The 18,341-nt window shown below is 33.7% G+C and overlaps 1 protein-coding gene across 1 annotated transcript in view; it reads left to right on the top strand.

Annotated features, from left to right (window-relative positions):
- Window positions 1-18,341, top strand: part of LOC118193437 (uncharacterized) — a 421,049-nt gene that overhangs the window by 330,471 nt on the left and 72,237 nt on the right. The window contains exon 10 of the mRNA XM_085812477.1: window positions 3,318-3,970. Coding sequence (XP_085668603.1) covers window positions 3,318-3,970 — 653 coding nt within the window. The remainder of the gene's footprint in view (window positions 1-3,317; window positions 3,971-18,341) is intronic.

The raw sequence follows: 18,341 nt of genomic DNA, 5'->3' as shown, positions 1-18,341 counted from the left end.
AATTGTTTGTAAATATTTTTCTTGCAATGCACTACACCTTAAACGGTAATGAAGTAAAAATACCTTTAAAGCCCTTTTTTCCTAAACTTCTTTTATGGCATACATAAAATTATTGTAAAAAAATGCTTTCTTTTGTATTTGTCTGTGAGCTCTGCTTTGTTTGAATGTAGACCAAAGACACTCTTGCTCTCTTATTTATTTGAGAGATATATTATTTATTTTTTCTGCTGTTCGTTTCTGTAAGTTTAATTCATTTTGTTTGTCACAATTTTGAAATAAATTTGATAATTTTATATAAATAGTAAATTCATTTAACTGAGCATCTTTTAACAACGACTCGAACCGAATAATAGCATTGAATCAATGAATTCGAAAACCAAAATCTTAAATTTTTTTAAATTAAATTTTCATTATTTCATCGTTTAATGATAAATACATATTTTACAAAGTAAAGAAATTATTTTAATATGCTGAATGTAAATATAGTTAGTGAGTTAACTATACAGGAACTACCTTTGTACGTATATTCTTTGATGGATTACGCAAATTAACATTTGTCTTAATGAGATCTCTAAACGTAAATAAGCTGCATAAAATGGAGGTATCACAATTTTCAAAATTTACATACTGCTTTTTAAATGTTAAGGAACGTAATAGGCTTTAACAATTAAGAAAAATTATAAATATTTAATTTAGCACAGGCTTAAATAAATACAATCATTTAATGAATTTTGTAGCTTTGCTTTTGTAACTTTGTTTGAATTTTGTAGCTTTGCACTTCTCAAAAAATATGAAGTGCTATTTTACAATAAATCATACGAGTGATGAAATGTAAATGTAATTGAAAATGTAAGCTGTAATACCAAATATTTCCACTCCTGACATGAATGTGAGCTTGACACATCCTCTTCATATTCTCTATCAAGTTAACTGAGTTCAAATGGGAGTAATGCTCATGCACGCCTTAATTTCCATTGCAGTTTACTGAATGATCTTGGAGAAGTTCTTATAAATGCTCAATAGAATTACTGTTAGGTGATGGAGTTGGCTTGTCTGTTCGCTGAATTTTCAAAGTACCGATTGACTACAGCTGATCTATACACCAGGCATTATCAAAAATTAAACAAATAAATTACTTGAGATAGCAGAAAATTATTTTATAAATTAACGCATTTGGTTCCAGAAGTATCCAAAATTTCACCAAAAGTCGGTGGAACATGAAAAACGTAAGTAAGCATATACCTCACGTATTGGCTATTAAATGATATCTCTGCATTATGCGCCAGCGCACGATCGTCAATGAACATGTTAATCAAGGACTTCGTTCCATTATCTCAGAACATTCAGATATCACCGACAAATGCTTAGAGTTCGATATAAGTAAACATTTACTTTTATACAAGCAATTAATTGCCAGCTTTTTTAGTGTCCTTGTCGAAACTGTTGAATTAATTTTACATGTATAATACTAGACTAGTTGTGTATACTCCTTTTCGTTCTCTCAATGATGACATGATTAAATCAAAGTGTTACGAGTACCTAAATTCGTATTGAACGTTACTAAGCTTCGTTATTATTGATTCCTTAGGACATATTCTGAGCAATCTCGGTTGAGCTGCCTCGTGCAAATGATTCCATGAGACACTCGTAAGAGATCTGTCGTCTGGCAAGTTATCTTTGTATGAATGAAGCCTTCTTACATTTGAAACTGATAACCGTCTTCCTTTTCTTCTTGTAAAATGCTCGACGAGAAGCTGAGATGCAGATGTTTCTTCTTTTTCTGCCGTTTGAGCCAGAATGCCATCCTCATAAGGATTTCAACTGATGGATAACCTGGATGCGCTATCTTGAATCTGTGGATTCGCTAAGGACCAAATTTTGTTGCATATTGGTGGCACTGCGACTACGATTTAACCATCTTCCTGTTTCAGCTTGTGACAGACCCATACCCACATAGTAAACTATTTGTTGTTTTAATTGAATAACGTAAAATATGTCTCTATGACTTCGCATAATAACTGAGATACGATTTTCTTACCTTCTAAGATTTTTTTGAAACCAACACATGAGTACTTTCGAAGCTCTATTGCTATAAAATTAAACTGTTTTTCAAAAAGAGATGTAGTATCTCTAGTGTCTTAAAATTTTCTCGGTTTGGATTGTTATTATCCTCAGTATGAACTGCATTTCGTGTCCTCTTTCTTTCGAAGGGGGTTACAGAGTATAGAGAAAAAAGTGTATCTTAAAGTTCTGAAGACCAGTTATGTGTTTAGAATAAAAAATTATAAAAAATGTAGTACTTCTCAAGTAAATTAGTTGATTTTTGCTTTTTCATGAGTAAATTGTCCTTGGACTACCACTTACGTTGACAATGTTGTAGAAGAGCATTTCTGTTACTGGAGACTTGAATTATTTGTGGAGTGCTATGAAATGTTTTAGTTAGAGATATTTTGTATTTTTCATTTTTGATAATTATTTATGTTTTAAAATTATTGTTAATACTTACACTCTACTAATTTTCATCACGCTCTTTCCAAGCATCATCTGTAAAATATTGTTTTAAAATAATTATAATAAAATTAAAAACGTAATTTTTTAAAACAGGTATATGTTATATCTCTTATGCGATCTTAAAAAATCTGAAATTTACTTTATGCAAAATGTATTAAAAATTAACGCTAGTATCAAAATTTATGTGGGGGAGGGGGAATGCTCGTGGCTTATTCAAGAAAAATATTTTAACAAGAATTGACTAATAATAAATAATTCATTTTTATTGGTATTTTGTACTCCTTGCTTATTAATTAATTTATAATCTAACAGGATGAAAAAGTTTGCTTAATTTAGAATTATTTTACTACGTTATCATAATGCTAAATAATTAGCTTATTTATCGAAAACAGCCTCGTTTATGCTAATAATATTTGGCAATGAACTTAATCGTGTATTGTTTTTAATATAGTATATATAGTAGTATTATGTTTGCTTCATTAATATCTAAATACACTGAGTAAACGAATAGATTTGTGTACTCATTTTTTATGTTAATTTTTTGCATTTCATTTATAATTGATACAAATCTAAAGACCAAAAGTTCTAAGACCTAATTTATTATGCAAAGTTTAAAAACTAACCTAATTAGCAAAATAAAATAACTTTCTTTCATAGACTACGAATCAGGCAACTGTGATTTTTTTGTGTTAAGTAATTTTTTTCTACTTTCATTTTTAGCCGTTGATGTATCCTTCATATGAATTGTTTGAAAATTACTTTGCATAACTTTCTTATCTCTTGTTTTACTTTTTTCTCATCTTTAGATACAAATACAAATCACAGGACACTGCCTAGTCGACATATCTACTATGAGCCACCTGAGGATTTCGACTGGGATGCCTCTTCCTCATTACTCCCATCATGCGATTCAGCGGGTGAAATAATCATACACAGAAGGCCAACAAGTCCGGTTTCTAAACAGAACGGTACGAAAAATTCTCCTACACACGCTCAATCTGAGAGTCTCACACTTGAGTCACAGACGTCAGATACGACAACTAATAACGATTCAAATAGTCCAAAAGAATCATTAACCAAAGATCAAGAACGAGCTTATACACAGGAAGAATTCACTTCTGCCATTTTGGCCCGATCTCAGCAAGAAGCCGATCACAAGGCATCCCAACCACCGACAAATACTAATAATTCGAACGATGTTCAGAATAGTCTAGCTAAGGAAACGCATCCAGACATGGCTGTGGCTGATTCCGGGGTTGCCTCGATGGTGAGGGATTCTCTGACTGTCGGCAATACATGCCAACCGGCCAGTGTGGTCGAGGGGCATGAAGATTGTGACTGCGAAAGGAGGTGCTCGAATCCGAAACATCTAAATGACTGCAAAAGTGGTGATTATGCTGTGTCGCCAGTTCTGGAGAGAAGGAATAAAAGTGTGCTCGGGAGGCTTAGGAACTTTGCGGTAAGTGTTATTAAAATTTTATCAAGCAAATAAGAAATAAACTCACGTGTAGTAAAGGATTTAGCTTTATTATTTTTAAATATTAGATTGTTTCTATTCGAACTTTTTTCAAGTGTTCTGGTGGTACTTTTGTGGTTCGATTCACTTCCTCTAAAATCATAAGTAACTGACATTATCAAAATAATGATCTTAATAGTACAATGTTGGAAAGGAGCGAGGATCTAGTAAGCGAGTTACTAAAATTTCGCCTTATTTTTTAGATTTAATTCGCTATTTATGAAGATAAATTTTGCCGTCGTTACTAATATATGAAATTTATTGCTTGAATATTTGTTTGATGTCCTTGTGGTGATTTTCTTACGCGATTTACTTCTGCCACAGTCTGAAGTAACTAGTATAGTTGAATTATTGATTTTAAAATTGAAATCTTGGAATCCTCCGCACCAATTATTGAAAGTTGTGCTTCACTTTTCTTATTTCATAGTATTGAAAGCAATTTTTCAAGATTTTTTTATTTTGAATGTATTTTGTCCAAAGAAAATAATTTAAAATATATAAAGATTGTATTACTTATATTTTCTAGGAATACATTGCGTGTTATAGAATGCTTTGGAAATTCTCGTACTTACAATGAATAGCTAAGGAATCTCTGTGGTCTTATGTAACTTTTGTTTCTGCCTCGCTTAGTTAGGCAATTATTTTTAAGTGTTCGAGATGAGTTATGTAAATGTCTGGCCGACAGTGTTGGCAATAAGTTCAGGAAGTTGATTAGAGCTCAATTTCCAGAACTTTGGAAACACCTTACGGACTTTCTTCTTAAAACAAAAGTGTGAAAATTTTCTCACGTTTAACTCTGAAAGGGAGATACATCCCAAGATGCGCACAAGATCACAAGGTTAAGTGAAGAACATATAAAATTTAATTCTTCTTTGCTTTAGACATGACAATGTGTTGTTGTCTACGCTTGAAGAGGGATGATGAACATATATACATATGTGACGATGGAAACAGGCTTATATACACAATTCTTGTACTGAAGAATAATCAGTGGTAACGTTGACCGCAATGAATTTGCAGCCTCATGAGAAACCGGGACTCACAGAATACTTTAGTACAGGAGCACAGTAATATATTCCTTCGCGGCAGGCACTTGGAATCAACAAAGTTAAGATTTGACGCGTTGGTACATGATGGACGCTGACCAGGATCTGCACCTCTGGACTTCAGTCAAATTCTATTGGAGTTAGTATTTTCTACCATCACAACCACATCAACATTCCGTTCCGACTCGAAGCCAAAGATCGGAGATCAAAATATATCAAAAGATTCGGTAACATAACATATAACCTTCTTTTATGTATTTTCTTGTGTGGCGCCCTAAGCGTCTTTTGTATGATTATGCGTTCGTCCTTGTGTATTAATATGCGTTAATTCAGAGATGAAATCCAGCGGGCAGGTAAAGTAGGTGTGCATTGATGATAGCAAGAAGATGAGCATCAATTATCCGGCGCTAAAGATAGGAAGCAATAATTGAAAACTGCCATTGAGTATTGCCAGCTTCTAACCGGAGGTTAAATGCACTAACTACCACCTTCTTTTCAGAACTGCGCAGAAGTAAAGGTGACTTAAATTTCCAAAAAAATTTCAGCAAAAGTTTCAACCATTTTTTTCCATTCCAGTTTGTTTTGGCTGTTCTCGCATATTTTACAATTACGAAAATAGTATATATTTTACAATTATGAAATGAATAATTCTAGTGTAGAAATTTTGGATTTTTTAATTACAATGAATTAGTGAGTCACATTAATTTACTAATATGAATTTCATTGTAAACTGTTCCGTATTTTGATCTATACAGAGAATTTTAGGAATTACAGGGTGTAAATCTGTACTAAAATGCAGAGTTTAAAAAAAAAAATCATTTTGAGCATGACAGACTTGCGATAAATTATAAAACATTTTAATAATAAAGAACGTCTCGTACGCACATTATCAGATTAAATATCTATGAGAATTCATGTTAGTAATGAATTAGAATATTCATTATTTAAAAAAATATTTCTTTTAGGATTCGTTTTAGGTAACAATGTGTACGAAAAGTCCACCAGTATAAAACTAGCAGAATTCGACCATGGATTGGCGTTTACTTGAAAACAACTTCTCTATTTTGATAGAATGTGTTACAGGCCTATTTCAAAGTGTAAATTCATTGTCCTGGAAAAACAGTCTTCTGTTCCATAATTTTTAAGATTATCGCTGAAATACAAACGCTCATCTGAGTTAGAATTTTTTAATTAGCTAAAATTCATTAATTAGGGAATGAAGAACCAATACATATATTTTCCAGTTAAGACTCATTCCGAATTCTCGTATTATAAATCAACTGGTCGTTTTTCTTAAGATAGTTTAAACACATGTACCTTTGAAAAGACAGCTGGAGGTCATTAAACCTCTGTAAAATGCATATAATTGTTACTGCTACGCAGTAGAAAAAACACCTACAACCACTTGTACTTTTAACCTCTTTACTCCATATATAACTTAAACCTCCACCCAAACCAGCGTTACCTTCAGTTACCCGTATACTATTTAGAAATTATGTCTTCATTTGTATTATATAATATTTCTCTTTCCATGTCAGATCTTTGGCAATTTCCGAATTTTTGGCATTACTGATAGCAACGATTTTCTCTTTTTTAAATTCACATTTTTTTTCATTTTCTATCTCATATAAAATTAGTTGCAGCTATCTTATATTGTGTATCCCGATAGTGTGCAAACTTTCAAAAGTGTGGAGAAATTGCTTTGTTGCAAAACGATATTTCCTAGCGTGTCACAAAGCGATTGCTTTCGAAGCACAAAATATGCTCAAACAGATTTTAAACTTTTTAAAATCCCACTTGGGTACTTGTATCGTCCTTATGTTAAAGCAGAAAATACGAGGTTTTGATGGCCGACGTAAATTAGATTAGCTGTGGAAATTCTAATAAATATTCAGACATTCATTACTTATTTGCTGATAAATCTGTAAAGAGAAGTAATTTCAGAAAAAAATATTTTTTTTAAAAAAAAGCTTGTATTTGAAACTCAAAATAATTAATGAACTAAAATGAGAAAAGTAATTCATTATATAGGTTAATTGGAATAAGAGATTAAATAATTATGTAATCAAAATTCATTTACAATTTATATCACAAGTAATAAAAGTGTGGAGCACTCTTGATAAATTTATTACGTTAATTTATTAGGCTTTATAATTTTGACAGTGCAATTAGATTATTCGATTTCGTTATTTAAGCACCCATCCTTTTATTACTGGTGATATAAAATTGCACATTAAGTATGTAAAGAGAATTATATTCCCGTTAACGTAAATTATAAATTATTTTTCTCCTTTTAGTTCAGTTATTATTTTGCGAATTTCAAATAAAATTTTAATTTGCGAATCAAGTTTACTTTATAAAAACTTTTTTTAATGTTTTAAATTTTTATCTTTTGTCTCAATTGCACTTTATTAATCGAAACACGGTTTTTTAATAATGAATGGTTTCTCTTTCACTTCCAAAAAATATGTTATGTTAAATGGTCGAAATATTTTAGCTATTTTATCAAAAAATCAGTAACTGTGTTAAAAATTTCGTATGAACTCCATTTAAAAAAATTTTTTTCGTTCTATCCTGTGGTGCAAACAAAAAATTCTGAGGTTTTTTAGTTTGTTCATTAAGCGAAAATATGTGCTAAAACAACAACATTAAATATTAAATTTTCGTTCAACATTAAATGTTAATTATATTCGCCCAAACAGAAGTTTTTTTTTCATTTACAGACACATGCACGTTTCGAGAGAATTTCGGTTAAAGCCACATTGGGCTAAAAATATTTAAAAACAGCATATCTTTAGAACTTCCGATACAGTCTCGCGCGCTGGAGATAAAAATGTTTCATTCCTTACACTGCTGCCCCTGCTCTCTTTGAAATTGTTGAGTTTTTAATCAAAAATTCATTATTTTACAAAATATCGAATAGATAATAAAACAAATTCCAAATTTGGGCTTCCAGGTACCCATGTTCGGGTGGACGACTATGTTATTCAAAATTTGATGACTCTAGGTACCGCTGTTTTTTCACAGTGCTGCAAACATACATACATTCATGCAGATTCTTCATTATTTAGTTTCTTTGAATTATAACAAAGGGCGATGATATTTGGTGGCAGCAATTTCAAAGTGATGCATCACGTTTAACTGATTCAACGCAAAATGCCCTTTCGACACCTATAGTCCTTCTGCGCTAAGACAAATCTGAATCGAATTTTGAAAAATTTGCTTTACCCTGTTGTATTGTCACAAATCGTTTCAGGAAGCAGCTTAAAAATCGATGATAATTTTTTTTTTTTTTTTTACCATCGCGACGAACACCATAAATGAAGCTTATAAAAATTAACAATAATAAAGGAATACAAACCTAAATGTACATTACTTATCATAGGTGTGTCTATTTCAGAAATATTAAAAGCTTCTAGAAAAACGTAATTACCCAAAAAAGGAAACTATCAGCTATTTTATGAAGGTTTTTATTAATAATAATCTTAAAATAATTTCCTTACTGTCCAACAAGTTCATTTTCGTCTTGAAACAGGAAGAAGAAAAAGCAGTGTTAACCCTTGTAAAAAAAATTATGTCTTCATGTATACGAGAACTTCTCGTTCCAATATGAGATCAGGGTAAATGTGGCGCAGCAAGACGCCTTCGTGATTGGGGAATGTGACCTTTGATTCCAGGAGTTCGAAAAGAGCCTTAACGACCTTCCGAAAGAATTTGATGGGTCTCAAAATTACAAGACCGCGACCGCGGAAGTAGAAGAAAGAAGCACCCCCGTTTTAATTAAGTACCCCCGTTTTAATTAAGTACCCCCGGAATGTTTGCGTCAAGATAAAATTCGCCGTTCAGTTTAGATATTATTATTTTCTTTTAGTTCTTTTCTGAGTTGATGGTATTTTTCAACCTTTCATTATATATTTATTTTAGTTCTGAAGTCAGTTAATGTATTTGGTGAATAAAAATATTAAAATAAATATTCAGTAAACTGTTGTTTAAAACAAGGTTTCTCAAATTTTTTAGCCTAGCCACCCACATACACAGTTAGTTATTTATTGCGACCCCAGATGTACTATATACGTTGCTCTGAAAGCAGAAGAGGTAAGCTATGATGAATCTTGGAAGAAAATAATGTAATAATGAAAGTAATAATGTACAGATAAATATAACTATTAACCGTTAATTAGCATTTAATGAATTCGTAATTACAGGTAAATATACTTAATTATGCAATAAAAAAGAGTATTTCGACACTTTTCACGATTCACACTTTTGAAACTATTGATTTTAAAATTTAGTAGTTGGTATTTTAAAGCATACATCAATATATTTATTACAAATATTAAAATATTTTATAAGGAATTTCAGCCCCCCCCCATCTGTTCGTGCTGCCGTTGTTGCAACGACAATGATGAAATTTCGTTTGGAACGAAGTTTTTTTACTCCATTACTTCCAGTGGCAAAGGTGTAAATAATTTTTTCCTTCCTTATCGCATGCCTTGTGATGTAATTGGAAGCACGTCCGGCTAGCAATCAGGAGGTCTTGAGTTTGAATCCCGGCAAGAGCATCACTGATTTTTTTCCTATTTTCTCGCTTCAAAAGAATTCTACATGACTCTACAAGGAGCGCCCGAAGTAAAATATTGTGGACGATTATTCGTCCCCACATAGATTTGGTGACTGTGTCTCATCCTTGCCATTTGCCGTTTAAATGGGGTAGAACTCAAGGAGTTTTCTTCTTCATCACAGTGTGCTTCCATGTTGTAATTGAAAGCAAGTCTGACTGGCTTGAGTTCGAGTCCCGGCAAGAGCCTGGATGATTTACGGCATTCTCTTGCTTCAAGAAACCACACACGCAAATACTTTATTTACAGAACTAATACAGTTTTCAACAATATGATTTATTAAGCCCACGCCTTCATTGCCTTAGGCTTAACACTTTCATGATTACATTCCAGTACTTACATAATAACGCAACCACCTTAGTAGAAAAGTCGCCAAATTTTCAGAATCAGCCAAACTCTGGGCACCATGCGCATAACCATTCTTCCGGCAGTAATGATCATAACAGTCCTTCAGTCAAGGAACTCCGCCATTTTCGTATGTATTCGCTTTTGTCATATTCCAAGTTCTAACGATTTTTATATTGTTTATTTGCCTAAAACTTAGTTTTAAAATGTCAGTTTGTGGTATTATCTACCAATGGAAGAAACTGCGGTAAAACTTCTGCAAGAGTACAGAATTTTGCTGAAAATATTCTAAAGGAAACAACGAGGAAATGCGTTTCTTCGAGAGCTGCTGTTGCCGAGAATAGCACGAAGCCGAGTCTTCGCAATTCTCTAATGTTTTCTTAAGCGAAAACAGATAGCTATGGACTTTGGGAGAAGAATAAAGTTGCAGAAAGATTTGGAGAAGGATGTACGTGTTTTTTTTTTTTTTTTTTTAATGTTTTGCGTACATCTTATTTAATAATTCATATTTGTATTTTAAAATGCTAAAATATGTTTTCTTTTCATATCTTGATAATATTTGCCGACTTATATCAATAGTTTGGGAATGTTTCTGAAAGAAAAACGCGACAATCACCAAACTTCCTCCCGATAAGTAACTTTTACTTTTTCGGTCTGTAAAAAATCGCCAGATTGCGCCAAGATAATTGAGCTAATACGTAAGTACCTACATTCCTCTGCCCAGAAATCAAAAAGATTTCGAAGATAAGATGTTTGAAGTGCCAACTAACGGTGATATCAATTCATAACAGTCACATCCACAATGAATAACAGTTGGAAGATCTTTATTTCGAATCCTAGAGAAGTCACAGTTGATTCCTGACTTCGAAAAACGTTATAAATGGAATTAAAATGTGGTAGACGATAATTCGTCATCACTTGGATTTGACGCACTAGATCTCGTTCCTGGGATCAGGAAAGATCCCTCTTTAAGTGGGGAAGAATGTAAAGAATTAGCGCATTTCTCCGTAGGTGCTGTTGTAGTGGAAATGGTTGGCATGTCTGACTAGCAGGTGGAAGATTTGTGGTTCGTGTGCAGTTGATTTTTCACATTTTTCGCTACGAAAAGCCTAATAAAGTCTGTCTTTTTACTCTGACGAGATAATTTTTTGTGCTTAATACTTGCCTGCACCATGCATACCAGAAACTTTCGGAATACACTGTTGAATCTATGCCATCTCGGAATGGAGAAGATTGCTCATTTATAGATGATTTATTTCTATAGTTCTTTAGTACAATATTAGCATATATTAATGGGTGAGCATTCTGTTGGTTTAGATGGGCTACTGTATCCTCTGCTAACGCTATTTATAACTAATGTTTTCGCTGAAAGGCATTGTCTTCTCTTCAATAAGCCCGCCACAAAAATTTCACAATATTCTGATCACTGGTTTTGCTTGTAAGCAGCTTTAAATTAGGGTTCTTTAATTATAAACACTCTGTATATGTCAGAAATGGCAGAAAATTTCTGTAGTCATTTCATATATGCAGAATCTGAAAATGATATAAGCTAATCAATAACTTGATTTGAAATATAACTTAAATCATGATTTGAATTAAAACTTATCACTTGAACTGAAAGCCTGCTTACAACCCCTTTCTCACGGCAGTCACAAAGACCCACCAGCGGCCGGGCGGTAAAGTCGCCGAGCACTGGTAGTTTGGTTCGAGGTTCGAATTCCGCGAACGGGCTGGCTGCATGAGCGTTTTCGTGGTTTTCCCCATGTGTAACGTGTATACGAGCCATTATCCCTTAGAAAGTCCTCCACGAAGGCATCCCTCCCCTTAGGCAGATAGCCCTAGTGTGCTTTGCCGTAATTAAATAAACCAAATCAAACCAAACCACGGCAGTCAGAAAAGCACACATACGCGAGTTTCAATGACGAAAGTTCAACGTGATATTAACTATAAGTTAGAATAGATGGTTTCTGATTTGAACTATTTTTTCGTAAAGCAAGCGAGAACTATTTGCCTTCAGTATTTAAATTTTTCTTTTTGATATAATTAGTATTGCATACAAACTGGCCAGTAATAACTATATGAAAAATACTAATGATAATTACAATGAAAGTACTGAAAGCGCCGAAGATTATATATGTAGAATCGGTATTTACTGTTTAGGAATATGATGTTTGTAAACTTACTTCTTAGGTGGCTGTCTAGGGGCTGATAAACTTATTCAAACATCTTTCAGTCGCGTCATCGTCTTAATGGCGTAATCGTCTGAATTCTATCATCGGAAAAGTAAAAGATTTATTCTCACAGCTTGTCGCGTTATCCGATTATAATGAACGATGCCATCCCACATATGTTTATTTACATTCATATGCTATAATTTAATTGTCTTATTATTTGTTTTGTACATACATAATCATCTGATCTAGCTCGGTCAAAGCTCGCCAGTGGCACAATTGTTAAGACTACTGAACACTGGTAGTTCGACGGGATTCAAGACTCTGCTATTCAAACGTGAACAGGCTAGCATCACTGATTTCCCCGTGTGTAATATGGATACATACCAGTTTTACTTCGAAAGGCCTTCACGACGACGTCCCGTCACTGAAGCAGATAACCCTCGTGTGCACTGCCGTATCCATATAACTTAACCTAACCTAGCTTGATGAAAGCAATGAATTAAACATCTGAAATAACTGAATCACTGCGTTTATCCTCGACTATGGGAACGTTTTATTTCAAAATTCTACTTTCTCGTGTCGCAGTATTTAGAAAACAAAGAATAACTTTTAAAATAAGGTAGCGCGTTTCATCTCTTTTAAAAAAGAATAAAGAATGTTTTATTTATATTGCATTTACTGTAAACTCGTTTTCCTAAATCACTTACTTATTTCAGTCTTTAATATTATTAGCCCAAAGGGGCATTTTGCCCAGAAGGAATAATTAATTTCGCTTTGGTATTTTGCGTCGTCCGCTATGAAACGGCGTTTTACTTTTCAAATTGTTGCCACCAAATATTAGAGCCTTGCATCATATTTAAAGAAATTAAATGATGAAGAATCTGCGTGAATGTATGTATATTTCTCGCACTGTGAAAAAACGAAGGTACCTAGAGACATCGAATTTTGAATAACGTAGTCCTCCACTCAAATATAAGCATCTGGAAGCCCAAATTTGGAATTTGTTTTAATTTCGATTTCATATTTTGTAAAACATTAACGAATTTTTTATTAACAGACTCAATGATTTCAAAGCGAGTAATGACAACACTACAAAAAAAAAAAAAAAAAAAAAAAAAAAAAATTATCTCCAGCGCCGAGAGACTATGTATCGGAAATTCTAAAGATATGTTTTTTTTTTAAATATTTCATGATACTGCTGTTGAATTGAATTTTATTGTTTAACTGCGAAGAACATTATATTTAAGAAATAAAAGTAACACGCAAAATGTTAAAAAAAACGCCCCTTTGGCCCTTTTTTAAATCTGAAAGCTTTCAGATTTTTATTATTATTAGCTCAAAGGTTAATTTGCCCAGAATCAATTTCGTTTTGGCATTTTGCGTCGATACACGATAAGCGTAGTTTTACTTTTCAAATTGTTGCCACCGAATATTATCGCTCTGTATTATATTTAAAGAAATCAATGTATGTGTGTGCGATTATGGCAAACCCTCGAGGGCTATCTGCCTAAGGGAAGGGATGCCTTCGTGGAGGACTTTCTAAGGGAAACTGACTCGTATACAGGTTACACATGGGGAAAACCACGAAAACGCCCATACAGCCAGCCCGTTCTCGGGATTCGAACCTCGGACCGAACTACCAGTGTTTAGCAACTTTACCGCTCGGCCGCTGGTGGGCCTTAAGGAGTTAAATGACGAAGAATCTGCATAAATGTATATACGCTTCTCGCATTGTGATAAAACAACGGTACCTAGAGCCATCAAATTTTGAATAACGTAATCCTCCTGCGTATATGGGCATCTAGAAGCCCTAATTTGAATTTGAAATTTGTTTTATTATCCATTTCATATTTCATAACATTTCAACGAATTTTTGATTACCAAACTAAACGATTTCAAAGCGAGTAATGGCAACACTGTACGGGGGGCGGAAATTATCTCCAGTGCGCGAAGCTCTAAAGAGATGCTGATTTAAAATTTAATCGAAATTTCTAAAGAGATGCTGATTTTAAAATTACTTTGCGGTATTGCTGTTGAACTGAATTTTATGGTTTAAGTGCGAAGAACATGATATTTAATAAATAAAGGTTACACACAGAATTAAAAAAAAAAAAAAAAAAAAAAAGCACTTTACACATAAATCTTATGCCCTTTTAAAATCAGAACCTTTCAGATTTTTTTTTGTAACTTTTTTTATTTTATTTTATTTTTAATTTTAGCCCTAAATTTCGCTTTGGCATATCATTAGAAAACCTTGTTGCACATGATTAAACAAAGGCTGTTTAAAGAATGTCTAATCGTTTTGGCTTCCTTTTTTGTTATTTTCTGCTACTCGTTCACTTTTAATTCCTTCATTTTGAATCCTCCTACGAGAAATATACGCCAATTACCTAGATTCATTGAACTTCTTTACCCCTTTCTCTTTCCTGCAACAAACTGTTCCGATTTTGTTTTTCTTTTTGGTCAATTATTTAAAACAATTAAACGAATCTGATTCCTTTCAGCTACTTCAAAATTTACTGAAGCATGAAATGCGGATCCTTTGATAGATTAACTCCTGAAAAGCATATAAACTCCGTAATAGGATTTAGCAAACAAAAACTTGTTTTTCGAAATTTCAAGAAAATTGCTTCGTCGAACAGTTTCACAGCTAATATCGGATTACATTTGCCTTCGCATAAAATCAGTAGCCAAAAATAATTATTCAGTTTAGTTTTTGTTGAAAATACGGTAACTCGTAATTTGCACGTTTTCCCTGTTTCTCCGATTTTCTAAAACGATTAAGAATATAATAACAATACAGTGTCTTTTAAGAGGAGGCAGTTCATTAGAAAGCATCCAAAGCAAGTCGCCAAACAATACCGAAGACATACCTTTTCTGACTATATGAGCCTTTATAAAATAACAAAAATGCCATTGTTATGTATTTCAATTACGTGTAGCAGCTGCGCTACAATTATTTATCGTAATAAATAATCTAGCAAGTAATCCTGATGGCATAGTGTTTCAAATCTCAAGTAAGACATGGATGCTAGTAAGCGTATAGTGTCTTTGAGACATGGGGAGATTTGAGACTGTCAAGCTGAAAATCTTCTTCAAAGGATGTTAGTATAAGAAAAAGGATAGAAGACCTTCGGAGTGGTTGCTAGTGGATGATTCTTTCCAAATTTGAACGGAGTTGGATTTAAGTTGAACTATTTAAGTCGTACACAAATGAATTACACAAGAGCGGAATACAATTTATTAACAAAACAAAAAAACTGATAGTACATCAGTTAGAAATAATCCCCGCCCCATGTCAATACACTTCTGCCATCTGGCTTTGGTAAACCAGTCAGTGGGGATGTTGGTGCACCACCTACGGACAATTGCATACAATTCGGCAGAAGATTCAGCACGTTGGCCCCTGACTGCATCCTTCATCTTGTCAAGCAAGGCGGAGTCAGAGGTCTTGGTTCGAGGTCCACCCGTTTTGCACACACATTTGTAGTCTCCAAATCCCCATGCACAATCGCCTGCAACGTTCCTTGTGCAAGCCCTGTCTCTGGTTTTCCCGCGTTGACACCTTTGGCTGCGATCTCTAGTCCACTGAACTTGGCCAACCAACTGGATACGGTGCTCCTTGAGGGTGCTTTGTTCTCTAACTCCGAGACCATGCGACGATGGTTCTCACTACCTTGTCTCTCTTCCTTCCATAGGAACCACGCTGTCCAACGCTGACCGTGATAACCACCTTCCATCATTGCTGCCCACGCTCTGAATGACGACGGCGTTGATTTATACCGTTCGCCGAACGGACGGGCTTTGATTTATACCGAACGGACGGACGGGCGTTCATTTATACCGCTCGCTTGCGACCAGTTCCATTTATGCATTCTAAGTAGCTCACACCTCCTTATGTTTATTTCACTTGTTTTCCCTTCGCATAATATAATAGTTTCGTTGTGAGAATCGTTGTGTCAATCATTTCTGTGCGATCCAAGTATCGTGTGTAAGCTGCCCAAGGGAAAAACAGGCGCTTATTACCTTTTGGTTTGGTGCATTCACAAGCTTGATCAAATTCCTCTCAGATCTGGAGGATGAGAAACAGGAATATAAGCTACTGAAGAATTATTTATGACATTAGGTTATTAATTTTTTACTAAGGCCGTCGACTAAAATTTTGTTTGTTTTTGATTTAGAAAACAAAATTTCTGAAGTTTTTTGTCACCAGCGGTCTATTGGCGACGCCACAGATCAATAAGTACGACCAGTCTCCCAAAACGCCAATATAATTTTGATGCCACAATCGATGCAAGCAATAATAGGCAATATGATTTTAAAACATTTTTATAAGTAAACTAAATCTTAAGATCAGTAAAAAATATAAATCTTAAAAATTAAAATTGTACTGAATACCTGAATAAATACAATAAATTACATTAAATAACTACAATACGACTACCGTACAAACTGTACGTACAGATTACCTATCATACACATTATATACATAGTTACATTACCATGCAGAAGGTTATACAAAGGGTATGACATTGAGCTTATTACAATAACGCAACAAATATGCACTACAAAACAGTATAGTTGATTTCTAGAATAATTGAATTGCAATGTATATCCTATTTATAGTGTTCAGTTTACAGTATATAGCGCAATCAACGATATAAAAAATATAGAATTTATATTTTTAATAATCTGTTTATAATATTTTAGTACATTTACAATGCACGTTATAATAAGTGTGTTATTACGTGTGTAAGTCATATTATTAGCCCAAAAAGGGCGGGCTATTAGTCTCGAATTGGGATTTTGCGTCGGTTCACTATAAATGACGTATCACTTTTCAAATCATTGCCATTAAATATTACCAAACTATATTATTTTTAAAGAAATTAAGTAATGAAGAACTGCATGTATGTATGTTTCTGCACTGTAAAAAGCAACGGTACCTAAATCCATCAAATTTTGAATAACGTAGTCCTCCATTCAAATATAGGCACCTGGAAGTCCAAATTTGGAATTTGTTTTATCGTCTGTTTCATATTTGTAAAACTTTAACGAAATGGAAAAAATAAAAACAGCCCTTTGGGCTTAAGATAAAATCTGTTTTTCTTGTTTTTAATATCTTCATCCATAATATTGGACGTGTTTCTCATTAAATTATCTTTGACTTGGACTACTGTCTTAATGCCTTGTGGTCTCAATGAATATTTACGTAGACAGAAATGAATAATAATATCGTTAATATCACACCTAAAGCGAACAAAATTATAAATTATTCTACTAAATGATAGCAAGGTAATGTTGTTATGGTAACGCACTCAAGCTGTATGTTTAATAATAACGATTGGTTACCACAAGCTGTATATCTAATAATAACGGTTGATCATGGTAAAGTGCGAACTACCAGCATTCAGTAGACGGCCATTAGTGGGCTTTTTCAGTGTGTCATCCTAAAATAAGAAAAAAGAAGGATGGGATAATTCGACTAAAGTAGACATAAGATTTATTATGTAAAAACTCATAAATGTTTTTTTTTCCTCAGAAGCCATTTATATGTGTCAAACCTTTTAAAAAACGTTTTCACGAAATAGTCATTTTGTGTATTCTTGTTTTTGGAGTAATAGGTGATGTTGTATGTCTGTATTTTAGCTCTACATGAAACAGCAAAAAGCAATATGCATTATGTGTACAATTGAAATAGTTATTTAATTACGACAAAGCCTCGAGGGATATCTTCCTAAGGGGAGGGATACCTTCGTGTAGGATTTTTTAAGGGAAACTGGCTCGTATACATGTTACACATGGGGGAAAACCACGAAAACGCCCATGCAGTCAGCTTGTTCCCGGGATTCGAACCTCGGACCGAACTACCAGTGTTTAGCGACTTTACCGCTCGGCCGCTGGTGGGCCCCAATTGAAATAAATAAAACGTGAAAATTAGTTACTTTTTGTATAAGTGCCGATCAAATATTTTTTTCATTGCTTTAAGTTAGAGCGCTGGAGAAAAATTCAAAAGTATCGAAATGTCAGACGAAAGGGAACGTTCATAAAACGGCAGAAAATCCGATACGCGTGAAGTACTACATGCCATGTACACACTGGTAGAATAATCTGCAGAAATTAAAATTTC

This window comes from Stegodyphus dumicola, chromosome 3 (genome assembly GCF_044657685.1).
Source record: "Stegodyphus dumicola isolate Sdum_Otavi_A_Nest chromosome 3, ASM4465768v1".
Classification (NCBI taxonomy): Eukaryota; Metazoa; Arthropoda; class Arachnida; order Araneae; family Eresidae; genus Stegodyphus; species Stegodyphus dumicola.
The sequence above is the reverse complement of the archived record's forward strand: the minus strand, read 5'-3'. Positions and strand labels throughout refer to the sequence as shown.